This window comes from Vipera berus (genome assembly GCF_964194415.1).
Source record: "Vipera berus genome assembly, chromosome: 4".
Lineage (NCBI taxonomy): Eukaryota > Metazoa > Chordata > Lepidosauria > Squamata > Viperidae > Vipera > Vipera berus.
The window spans coordinates 89,968,313-89,980,919 of record NC_138206.1 but is presented as its reverse complement, the minus strand read 5'-3'; the positions used below and the strand labels follow the sequence as shown (position 1 = coordinate 89,980,919).

General features: G+C 41.1%; 1 protein-coding gene across 3 annotated transcripts in view; it reads right to left on the bottom strand.

The window, feature by feature from the left end:
* MRPS9 (mitochondrial ribosomal protein S9) overlaps positions 1 to 9,694 on the bottom strand; it is a 44,116-nt gene extending 34,422 nt beyond the window's left edge. For 2 of the 3 annotated variants that reach the window (XM_081327468.1, XM_081327469.1), the window contains exon 1: positions 9,504 to 9,694. In XM_081327468.1, the coding sequence (XP_081183594.1) occupies positions 9,504 to 9,593 (90 nt within the window). In that variant the 5' untranslated portion in view covers positions 9,594 to 9,694. The other variant, XM_081327470.1, reaches the window with a different exon arrangement.
* Positions 9,695 to 12,607: the final 2,913 nt, after the last annotated feature.

Below are 12,607 nucleotides of genomic sequence, written 5' to 3'. Positions count from 1 at the left end.
CTGCTAAAAATCAAGATACTCAGGATGCCAAATGTCACCTCAACAGCTCAATCTATCACATATTTACTTTAGTGAGCAGCTATAAAAACAATGGACAGTTCTTGCACTGATTCTGCATTTCTTCTGAATTCTGGTATTATTTATTCTGAAAGAAGTTTAAAGGCAAACAATTTGTAAAATACAATCTCAGTAATAAATACCTGATGCAAGAATTGTATCACTTTTTTTTAAACTTGTCCTCCAGACATTTTGGAATACAACATTTTTAGTATGTTGGACATCAACTACTGTAGCTATATTAAAGCACCGAGAGCAGGGGTGTCAAACTGCCGGCCCGCGGGCCAGTTGCATCATGCTGAGGCTGCGCCCACTCTAGCTCCGGAAATGCAAAAAAAGTTATGATACATCGCGACACGTCACGTGACGAATTTGACACCCGTGACCTAGAGGGTCTAAATCAAAGAAAGACGAACAGTAGAACTAGTGTCAGAAGTTTCTAACTTTTTTTACAACTTCAGATGAAGAATTTTGAGCATATTTTTCTACCATTTACCATATAGACCTAGATAGGCCATTTAAAAATCCTGATTCAGAAGCTGAACAATTTATTCCTTCCGTCTTAAAACCCTAGTGCATCATAGCAAGTACATTTCCTGCTCAAAACAATGATTCTCAAAGGCAGTTATCTTCCAGCTTTTGTGGAAGATGGCAAGATATGGCTAGACAGATTTGTTTTTCTTTTACCAAGATAATCAGTGGGTAAGACAACTGTAATTTCAATCAAGCACTCTGCCAAAAGAAGAGAAGAAGCACTGGCAAAGCAGTAATGGCTCAAGCTTGGCAAAGAGCCATCTTCATGCACTTCTTTATTTGTCCTGTGTTCATATTAACAAAGCTTCTCAGCAGTCTAATTATTCTATAAACAGATTATTGAACTTGTCTCCACGGAAAGACACAAGTGAAGAAAGCCCACAGAACTTGGAAGGTGCAATTTGGCTGCTATATCCAATAGATTAAGCTAAACAATTTAGAAAATATGCCCATTCAGCTCATACTTTTTAGATAGTACTGGACACATATCCATTTTATTTCCCTGCTCTGCAGAATTTTAAATATATCTTTTCCAATACAAATTAAATTGATTTTAATTGAGCAAATGTAAAAGTAAAGTTGCCGTATTTGCTAAGTATCACTTTAGGGAAACAGATGAGAGAAATTGATTTTAATTCCAGAAGGGTTGGGATTAGGCTTCATCCTAAAATTACATTAGGTGACATCAAACTTTACAACTGTATTGCTTAGTGGTGGAAATGTTGGTCCCACTTACCATTATTGAGAATTACTATATGACATTTCTTACTAGTCAATATAGAGGCCATGTACACATAAAAAAGGTAAAGGTTTCCTTGTTTTTAACAAGCTCTTATCCAGATTTTTCTTGTTAAAAATCAATAGAACTTGTAAATTTATCTTGGAATTTGGCATAAGGAATTTCAACTTCAGCAATATAACTATATTACTTAGTGGTGGAAATGTTGGTCCCACTTACCATTATTGAGAATTACTTGTAGTATATGACATTTCTTGTAAGTCAATACCCTGTTTCCCTGAAAGTAAGTCCTACCCTCAAAATAAGACCTAGCTTAATTTTTTGGGGGTGGGCATAATATAAGCCCTACCCCAAAAAATAAGCCCTACTTTTGGGGCAAGGCACAAACCTAAAAATCAAGCTAGGGCTGCCCCACACCCACTTTCCTGGCAGCCAGGCCTCTCACCGGCCCACTTCTTCTGTGGGGTCTTTTGCAGCCAGGCCTGCATTTCTCAGTCACAGGCTTTTCTAGAAGGCCACTGCATACCAATCCATAGTTCGGTACTCGGCTGCATAGGCCTTCCAAAAAAGCCTGACTGTGAAATGCAGGCCGGAATGTAGCTGCAGAATGAAGCTGCTCCCTCAGCTGCAGAAATAGACCAGCTGGGCGGGGCTGTCAGTGCCGGAGGTGAGTATAAAAGACATCCCCTGAAAATAAGACCTGGTGCCTCTTTTGGAGGAGAAAAAAAGAAAAAAAAAAGACCCGGTCTTATTTTTGGAGAAATACGGTATTTATGTACACATAAAATAAAGATAAAGGTTTCCTTGTTGTTTTTAACAAGCTCTTATCTAGATTTTTCTTGTCCAGTCGTGTCTGACCGAGGTACATGGAATGCTGCTACCTTCCACCGAAGTCGTACCTATTTATCTACTTGCATTTGTATGCTTTCAAACTGCTAGGTTGGCAGGAGCTGGGGCAAATAATGGGAGTTCATTCTGTCGCCCACGCTCGGTTCTCAAATTGCCAACCTCCCAGGCGACAAATTCAGCATCTTAACCACAGCTACATCACTTTCAAGGATGTATCTTCAAGCTGTCACCTCTATTTTATCATAAGCCCACGGCTAAGGCAGTGTAAAGAGTGCTTTAAGTGTTCCATCATGGAAGAGTCATTTCTCATGATATGTCAGCATAAGACTTCTCATGTTGATATGCTAAAGCACATGGACATGGTTGGGGGCAGCAATCAGTTCAGATCCTATTGGTTCTGTAGGTCTACTGTGAGATGATCCCCTTGATCAGCTCTACTGGTGTTTTGCAGTACCGTTTTAGTTGTGAAGGAGACCAGGATCCCAGTTGCTGCAGACACTTTCTTTGTACTTTATGTGCATTTTCCATAAAGATAACTTAACTGATTGATATAAAAGTGTTTGCTGCCTTAACTAACGAAGGGTGCAACTTAAAATAATTGACGGACATTGCACTTCATGACTTTTGCTCTAGATCAGATTTTCATTAGAGACATGTATATAAGGTGGTAGTCCAGGGAGCCTTCTTTAAGTGTTAGGGATAGAAGGTGGGAAGGAGGCTGGGAAAGTACAGGGAGCCCCTTTGCTCTGGCAGCAAAGGAGACCAGAATCATGGCTCGCACAGCTACTTTATGCACTTTATTTTGAAGAGAAGGATGAACTATCCATCTACACACATCTACAGCAAAACCATCTTCACTTCCAGCATTTCAGCAACACTCCTCTAGTGCCTGTATTCAACTGCACAAATCCAAATGACTGCTAGATGGCAAGCAAGTCATAAAGGCATTCTAAGTCTTTGCTGTTGATATGATGAGTCCTGGATAGACCAATAAGCACTTTGGAAAAATTGTGTGAATGCAACTGACAGCACAGCAGCCTACAGCTCAATCCTATTTCCCAAATGTCTGAAGACCAAATACAACACCTAAGTAGCAGCTATATTTGAGTAACAGAAATCAGGTTGACCACAAGATTGCCATTATGAGAAACAAACCTTTGCTGCCATCTAGTGGTCAAAGGGCTAAAGGCAACAGCCCTTTAAGAGGGAACAGAATGCTGAAGACTGCCTTGATCGCATATTCAGGGCAACAATTTGTGGCAGTTTTTCCTGTGTTTGGCATTTGTGACTCAGGCTTTCTGTGGATTGACAGAATTTTGACAGAAAACTTGATGCAAAACTCCTCTTCAGACTTTTATTTAAACAGCAGCATCTAGTATTATTTTCATGCAAATTCTTTTGCAAAATTATTTATAATCTTGACTGCTCCTTGGTGGAGCAGTGGGCTAATGCCTCCTTAAGTAACACCAGCTGCCTGCAATTAGTGCAGGTTCGCATCCCACCAGGCTCAAGGTTGACTCAGCCTTCCATCCTTCCGAGGTAGGTGAAATGAGGACCCAGATTGTTGGGGGCAATTAAGCTGACTTTGTAAAAATGCCGCTTGGGGTATGTGTAAAAAGCCCTAATAAGCAGGCATATACATAGAATGAAGGCTACTGCTAAGCTTGTAAGCCGCCCTGAGTCTTCGGAGAAGGGCGGGATATAAATGGAATTAAAATAAAATTAAAATAAATAAAACTATATAGGCTAATCTTGGGTTCTCCAGCCTTCTCTTGGCCATTTTTAGTGATAAGAAGCAGAGAAGGGATTGCAGACTCAAACTGAGACATAAAATGCAATGACTGTTTTTCCTTGTTTTGAACTGTACAGCCTAAAGCTTTTCTAAGCATGTATATGTTTGCAAGACATACTCTTAGCTTTTGACAAGCATATCCATGCAGTTTTCTAAATAGTCTAATTCTACTATTTAGAATTAAGAAATGGATCAAAGATACTGGTTGATATTTTACTGGTTGCCAGTTACACTGGCAGCTAGCTTCCTCTGACTGATGAATCTTATTACCATCCGGAAAGGGTAGATTTTCTCCCAAAATACCTTTCTCTATTTTTGAGGCACTTCTCTGGATTGGCCCTCCTCTGCTTCTGATGTCCTCCACCATCTCAAGAAGAAAAAAAGGATCCAGTAATGTAACACTGCCCAATTCATTTTAGGATTACCAGCCAGGCATTGTTTCCTCAGACCAACAGTTGGTCTACATGACGGGTCTATATCACACTTTCAGAGAGAGAGGCAGAGAGATGCAAACGCGTCTCCACAGGAGAGGCAGCAAGGGCAGGAGACAAGGAGGAGGCGGCGGACTTGGTCTCTCTAACTCTCTCTCACACACACACACAAACACACACAGAGAGAGAGAGAGAGAGAGAGAGAAGGGGGAAAATAAGGACAGGGTCTGGCCTTAAGTGCAGGATGGCTTTAAGTGGCAGAGAGAGAGGCAGAGAGACAAGAGAGGCAGCAAGGGCAGGAGACGAGGAGTCAGCCTATGTCTGTGCACACGCACAGACTTAAACGGAGGCTTCCAAACCTGACAAGCATACACATGTGGATATCTGCAACGGTCGTTGCAAAAAATAGGATAAAAAGGGGGAAAAGTGGTCTTGACTATTTAAAGACCCCCACTTTTCTTTTCCTTCCTTTGCTTTGGCAGTGTTGACTTCTGCTCCTCCAATCCAGGCTGCTCCTCGTGGTCCCTGCCTGCCAGCCGCTGCATTCAACTTTTATTTGCTTGGTAGACTGGGGAGAGAGGCGTTCCCCTGCTTCTTTCCACTCCTGCCATGGCAATTTCTGAGAACGGGGAGCAGCTGCCTGCTGGGCAAGCCCCAAAAGCTTTCTTCCTCTCCCCGATCTTACCTTTCTTGCTCGTCCCCTGATGTAGGCTTCTGCTGGGTTTCCTCAACCTCCCCCCGCCCATTTTGTTTTAATCCCAACACCGCCTCCCTCTTTCACAAAGCCTCGGCGCAACAGCTCCTTCTCCCCGTTGGCCTCTTCCTCCGCTCCCTTGGAACCTTCACGCCAAAAGGCGAAAAGAAGAAAGTCCCAGAGAGAAAGCGAGCGCAAAGCGGGGGGGAGAGCAGTCTTTTCTGAGGGAGGAAAAGCCAGGACGGCAGAGCTGTCCATAACAGAGGTGGACAGGGGCAGGGCTGGTGCACGTCTTGCCTTAGGCTCCACTCCTCAATCAAGCCTGTTGTTCTGTGCATGTGTGCGCACACAGTTTGCAGCTCCCAGGTTTTTTTTTGTAACTTAACCGGTTCCGAGTGGCTCTTTTGCTGTTTCAGGTTGCCGACCCCTGGTCTAGATCATTGATGGCAAACCTTTTAGAGACTGAGTGCCCAAATTGCAACCCAAAACCCACTTAAGTATCATCAGGTGCCGGGTGGGCGTGGCTGTGGTGGTAACGGCAGATTGGGTGGGACTAAAAAGTTCAATCAATCAATTCCAACTTTGCAAGATTTTTTTTCCCACGAGAAGTTGAAATTGATTAAACCTTTTTTTTTTTGCACACAGCAGTGGAGGCCTAAAGCGAAAAGGTTTTATAAAACCCAGCTGAAGACCTAGGACTGGGGCGACGGCGTGCGTACCCACAGAGGGCTCTGCATGCCAGCTGTGGCACGCGTGCCATAGGTTCACCACCATGGGTCTAGATCTACATTAGGTGCCTGCCACGACATATCAAGTCCTCTTCCAGTTCTTCTTCTCTGAGGTTCTCTGAATTTAAGATAGTACCTCTGGTGCCAAAATGTTCTAATGGGAACATTTTCTTCTAAGGAATTAAACACACTCCTTATTTCAGTTTCTCTTTATCGGCATACTAGCACAAAGCATTTCTCTGATGGATGCCCTGATAACCAGTAGGAATGTATGGCAAGTGAGGCACATCACAGTGAAGTATGAATTTCAGCCATGGCAATCCATCAATTATTGATCCTTTCAGCACTTTGTAGTACAGCTGTTCTAATGTGTGGAAAGTATACATTGTGGGGAACAGCAAGATTTAGGGAAACAGAAGCGCTTCCAGTTCTGGAATGGGAAGAGAACAAAGCAAGAATGGCCATGTGGATGACCCCAAAATGTATAGCTTTTCCACAATTTACCAATAATCCTCCCACCCGAAATTCAGATTAGGACTATTCTGGCAAAATTTATTTCTGATAACTTGAGGTGGATTTTAAAATTATTTCCACTAGAATTTTTCCAGTTATCAATGTCCAATTGACTGGTGTGTAATTGTCAGGCTTTCCACATTAACATGGACTGCAAAGCAATAAACAAAGGTTCAGGGATCAAAGCTCCATATAGATTTACTATAGATAAGCTGTTATGAAAAAAACCCTGGGCTATGTATCAAATGCAAACTACATTTACAATAAGATCAAGATTCCAATTCCTCTTTCTTCTATTCACAAGGTGTTAATAGACTAGAAATCATCTTCTTTTAAGTGAGACAGTTCTAATTGTCTCTTGATCTGGAAACAGACAACTGATTTCAGATTTTTTGTGAAAACTGTCTCTTACATTAGTTTGTGCAATTTTTCCTCTTTTTGAAAATAATATTAAATATATTTATAAATATATACTGAAGCTTAAGTTACACCACTTCGTCTTGTTCTTCAGAATATCCTGGTGGTACACTTTTTGTCTGTTAGTTTATCTGGACCCTGTTCTTTGTGTTTTGTTTTCATTTTCTTTATGTGTCCTTGTTTTCAGATATTTGTGAAAGCATATCTGAAGGCACATTTTTCTTTTATAGAAATTACTTGCAATTGTATATCAGTATCATCTTCTTTATAAACTCTCACTCACCCTGAGCTCCTTTATTCATTATCTTTTCCTACCATTGGTTCCTACTTGTTATAATTCTGAATGTATTATCTATTTTTTAAACTCAATACACATTTGATTATATTCAACTTTTCCCTAGCATCAAGACCTCTAGCAAGGTCACTTTTCTCCAATATTCCTGCTACTTCCACTTTTTCAACTTAATCTTCTTTACTGATTATTTCTGTAAAGAACAGCTGAACCTATTTGTGCCTTCCTCTATTTCTTAAATCCAGAATAAGTCTTGGAAGAACATACTTGGTATGATTTTTCTCCCTATAATTTTCATTACTACATTTCATGCATCCTTGAAAGATCTAAAATGTTTTTGGAAGTTTCTCTCCCATCTTTTCTTTAGTTGAGCAGGCAATGGTAGACACCACAATAGCATTACTTTTATTTGTTCCTTCACTTATTTTAACTCTGATAGTCTCTACAACATTGCCAAGTTCATGTATTTGGATTTCTGAGCAGGAATGAATTATTTTTAACATATTTGCAAAAGTTCACCCTTTGTACTGCTACTGTTCCTTTTGAACGAAGTGCTGTACTGTACGGTATATACCTGAACTGCTACAGGTACTCCTTGATTTACTACAGTTCGTTTAGTGACTGTTCAAAGTGACAAAGGCACTGGAAAAAGTGACTTATGACCATTTTTCACACTTACGATCTTTGCAGCATCTCCATGTTCATGTGATAAAAATGCTTGGCAACTGGTTCAAATTTATGACCATTGCTGTGTCTCAAGGTCATATAATCACGTTTTACAACCTTCTGAAAAGCAAAGTGAATGGGAAAGCCAGATTCACTTAACAACCAGGTTACTAACTTATCAACTGCAGTCATTCACTTAATAACTGTGGCAAGAAAAGTCGTAAAATGGGGCAAAACTCACTTAACAAATATTTCAATTCACAACAGAAATTTTGGGCTCAATTGTGGTTGTAAATCGAGGACTGCCTGTATATTCCAGTCATAAGTGTCATCTAAATCAATGTCCACTTTGATCTATTAAACCACATTTACTCTGTGTATTAAGATCTCAAGTTCAAGTTGATTATTTATCACAATTTGATCATTACCATATAATGTTGAATATAAATTGTATAACTTTACAAGCCAGTGAGGGTTTTTTAAAAAATATATATTTTTCACAGAATAGTTTTCAAAGGCCGATTTCTACAATTCTTTGTGAAATTCTTACTTCACACATTTCATTTCTGGCCCCATTCACTTTTAAAATTCAGTTTAAAACTTACTAATCAGTCTGGCCATATTTGCCCAAACAGTTCTTTCTTGAGTGTCTTTCTGAAGTGTACTGTTTGTATTCACTCATTCTATTCATACAGTTGCCCATCTCACTTAACATGACTCTAGCCAGCTTACAACACACACACACACACACACACACACACACACGAATATAAAAAGCAATAAAAATAGAAATGCATAACAGCAGGCATAAACTAAACTATTATCCACACAACCAGGAGAAAGGCTGTAACTCATGCCTAGGGTCACAGGTTCAGGCATAAAGTTAATTTTCAAGGCTTTACAGAAGGCCAGCAGGGATGAAATAATCTAATCTCAGAGGAGAGTGATGTTCTAAAGGTAGAAAAGGGCTCTCCTTCTGGGCCCACCAGCCAACAATACCTGGAGCATGCATTTCTGCCAGATCAGGTTAGATGGGTAGAGATGGTCCTGTAAGTAATCTGATCCTATGTATGACACGATGGATTTTAAAGATAACAACCAGCACTTTGAATTGCACACTGAAGCACACTAGAAGCCAATGCAGCTTGTGCAGCAGTGATGCCACATGTGACAAGTAACTGGCACCCCTAACTGCTTGTGTCTTAGGAACCTCACAATTATTTCAGTCACCTGCCATGAATTAGATTCTGTTTTTCTGCTTCCAAGCAAAGGTCTTCAATAGCTCCCGAGGTTTCTCTTAATGACATAGATTTCAAACTACCGATTTTAAAAAAAACACAAAGACATGATAGAGCAGCGCAGAAATCAGATGCATTTATCTTCTGCAAAGTACATCATAATCTCTATTATCCCTTCGAACATTGCGACTAATCTGTTTTTAACTGATATTGCAAGTAGAGAAATCTGGGATCCCCTGTGACGTTTCTGCCTTCAATGGTGGTCCCCAAACCAACAATTCCTGAGACAAATGATTCCGATACTTCAGAAATGCTGCCTCGCGCGCATGCGGACAGCCATATTCACCTCAGTTTGCCCCAGGAAGGTATTAAACCGGCGGCGGCTTGGAGTTAGGTCCCCTCACTCTGCTGCACCGCCGCCCCGACGTCAGACTTTTGGGGGACAGAAGCCAAACAGCCCAGAGCGCAGGCACGGCGGCTACATCGGAAAACGGCGCTACGACGCCTTCGGTTCTATGCGCGCGACAGCTTAAGCCCCGCCCCCGGACCTTACCTTCGACCCCACCGGCAGCTTTCTGGTTTTGACCGCTGTGCTCCAGCAGCGGCCCCCCGCCAACACGCGCCCAACCGCCGCGGTTGCCATGCTAGAGAAAACGGGGGGGGAGGGGAAGAGGGAGAAGAAAACACCTCCCTACTTTCCTTGCTGTAGCCTTCGAAGCGCGCGCACGCGCAGTTCAAAAGACGCTTGATAGCGGGCGGGGCGAGGAAGATAGGAAGGACGGAGACAAGAAGTCAATCACGTGACGCGCCTGCTACGTCATGCTTGGCTGGGTCTTCGCGCGCTCTTTAAAAGGAGAAATTGCGGTTCTACCTTCGTGAGGGCACGTTTTTGTGTCATGGGCGCATTCCGAGAGGAATTGCAGACGCTGCACACACACACACAAAAAAAAAACCTGATCAAAATGCCCCCCTTCCTTTTAGGCTCTTTTTCCTTGTGTGTTTCGCTCTTTTTAAAAAAGTGATTAGGGGTTGTGTTTCAGCGAAGCTGCAGGGTTTTATTTTCTGACCTTCGGCGTCAGACAAAACTATTTACCTGAGCATACCTCTCCCATGGAGGTCCATTGAGGATTAGAAGAATTTTGCAACATCTTTTTTTTCTCAAGCTTTTATTTCTGTTGTTTTATTAAACTTTGAAAACAATACATATCTAATGATCTTCCTTGCATTTTCTCAGGGGTGCAGGGTCTGCTTTTCAGATTAACAAATGCTATTTCACATGGTTGACTGCAGCATCTGGGTCCAACTGGGTAATCTTCAAATCTACATCAATTGTGTCCTGCCACCTTTGCTTTAGTCTTCCATGCTTTGGTGTTAAAAGTGGTAGGCAGTGAAGGTGACTGGGTGCCGCTCATAAAATCTGTCCACACCACTATAGGTGTTTTTCCTGCATTTCCTCTTACTGGTGCAACATTCATCTGCTAATGGACTGTATTGTTGGGTGGGTGGTCAAAAAGGCCTAATGACCAACACAGCATTCATGGGATATAGAGGCATTCACTATTTTGGTGGTTAGCCAGCACTCAGCACCGTATCATTCTATATTTGTTTTATGTCATTTAGCATGCACTTAACACAGAGCACTCCAGTAATCTTTGATCGCAGCCAGGTTTTATTCACTCATGCAAACGCTCCTCCATCGTTGCCACTATCACTTTGCAGTTGGGACCCTACATAATGGAAGGAGTTTGTCTTCGCTAGATCTTCTCTGCTGATCTAGATAGTGAAGGTGCTTGGCTAGTCTCCAAATATTTGCTGGTCTTGATATTGAGGTGCAAACTGAAGTGGCTAAGATAATTATTCAATGTCTGAACACTGTTACAGTGAAGGCTACAAGCAAGACATTTTTGGTGTAGAACAAGACCCTGGGAACACTATGATGCAGATCTCATGTGATGGATTCTGTGGTGAGAATGAACAACAATGGCATTAGTACTAAGATTTCATGAGAAAGCTCTCAGAAAGGCCAGCACATCTCACTCAGCTCCAGATATTAACATAGAGCATCTGGACCCATTTTATGAGTACGGTAGCTTGTGCACATCATGGTCATGTAGTATGTACTATCAGCTGATGTGGAACACATTCAAAATCTCTTTAGGTCAAGGAAATCCAGGTGTAATTACTTTTCTCAATGCTTTTCTATGAGCATGTGGGTCATAAAAATGGTCAAGCTTTTGTCAAAACTGCACTGGTTTATATTGATTTTAGTGATGTCACAGAGGAGCTGATTAAGCATCTGCTCAAAAGTTTTCATTTTGTGAGGCAACAGGGATTAGGTAGTAATTACAGCAATCACCTGTATTTTTGAAGAGGGAAACTCATGTTCCAGTCAGCAGGCACGTGGCCACAAATCATAAAATAGTCTTGAAGAAGCTATTCAGCCACTCAATTGCTGTGTGGTGAAATTCTTTCAGCTTCCAGACATCTACTGGTAGATTGCCCATGCTAGGTACTTTCAAATTCTTCATAGCCTTAGTAACCTCTTCAACTGGGCCAGCCTTAGCTAAGCCATCAGGCATTGGTGGGTGTGGAAATTTGATATTAGAGATTTTGTCAAAATGCTGCTGCTAGCATTTTAGAATTTTAAGCTTGTCCTGCCTTTTTATCCAAGTAGTGTCCACATGTATTATGTAATATTTTTAATTGGCTTGGTGTGCACTTTCACTAGTTTTTTGTGTGTGTGTGTCCAGTTGTTCATATAAATACCAGTAGTGATTGACTTTGGCCTCTGCAATAAGAGTGGCCAGGTTTCTTTGCCATTCTTCTTGCAATGATGTCCTTTTGTATGTTTTTGTTGGTCTTACGCACATACCAGTTCTTGTAAGCCATCTTCATTTCCCATACCTTTCTGCTGCACTTGTTTCATCCAGAGCCATACCAGCTTGTTGATTCGAGGATTGACTTGTCTATTTCTCAAAAATGGTATGATATAATATATAAACTAGTTTGTGATATTTAGTAGTTTATAACACATAAGCCAAATGACAATGTAGCAATATAATACTATTATATGAAAATTAAAGCAGTTTAAAAAAGAAAATTCACCTGTTGTATAAAGGAAAGCTACATGTTGAAAATAAAGAAACTTAAGTTCTCTAAAGAACAAAAAACAACAACAAAGTCTTTTAATCAAGGTTTATGGGCTGACTCAGTCATGAAAAGACTGAGCAGCTGTTCTTGACATGCTGATGGGAGCATTGCGGTAATGCCAGCAGGAAACACATTCCATTGAAAAATACATGCCAATTGTATTTTGATAATGTTGATTGTGTGCCATGAAGTCAGTGTCTATGTGTAGCAACCATCCAGATAAATTTTCTCCAGGATGCATTGTTCCCAATCTGGTTCTTCATGTCTTTCAGTGGTATAATCAACATCCCTATAACTGAATCAACCACTTTGTGGTTGATCTTTTCTCTTTCCTTTCACATTTGCTAATGAAACTATTGCCTTTACAACTCTGATCTTTGTAGGCACATTCCAACATCTCATTTTTTTCCCCAAAGGCCTTTCTGGCTGCTTCAAGTGCCAGTCTGTGACATTTTTCTTGACCACTTATTCTATTATTCATGATTGATCCTAAAAGCTGAAGCTATC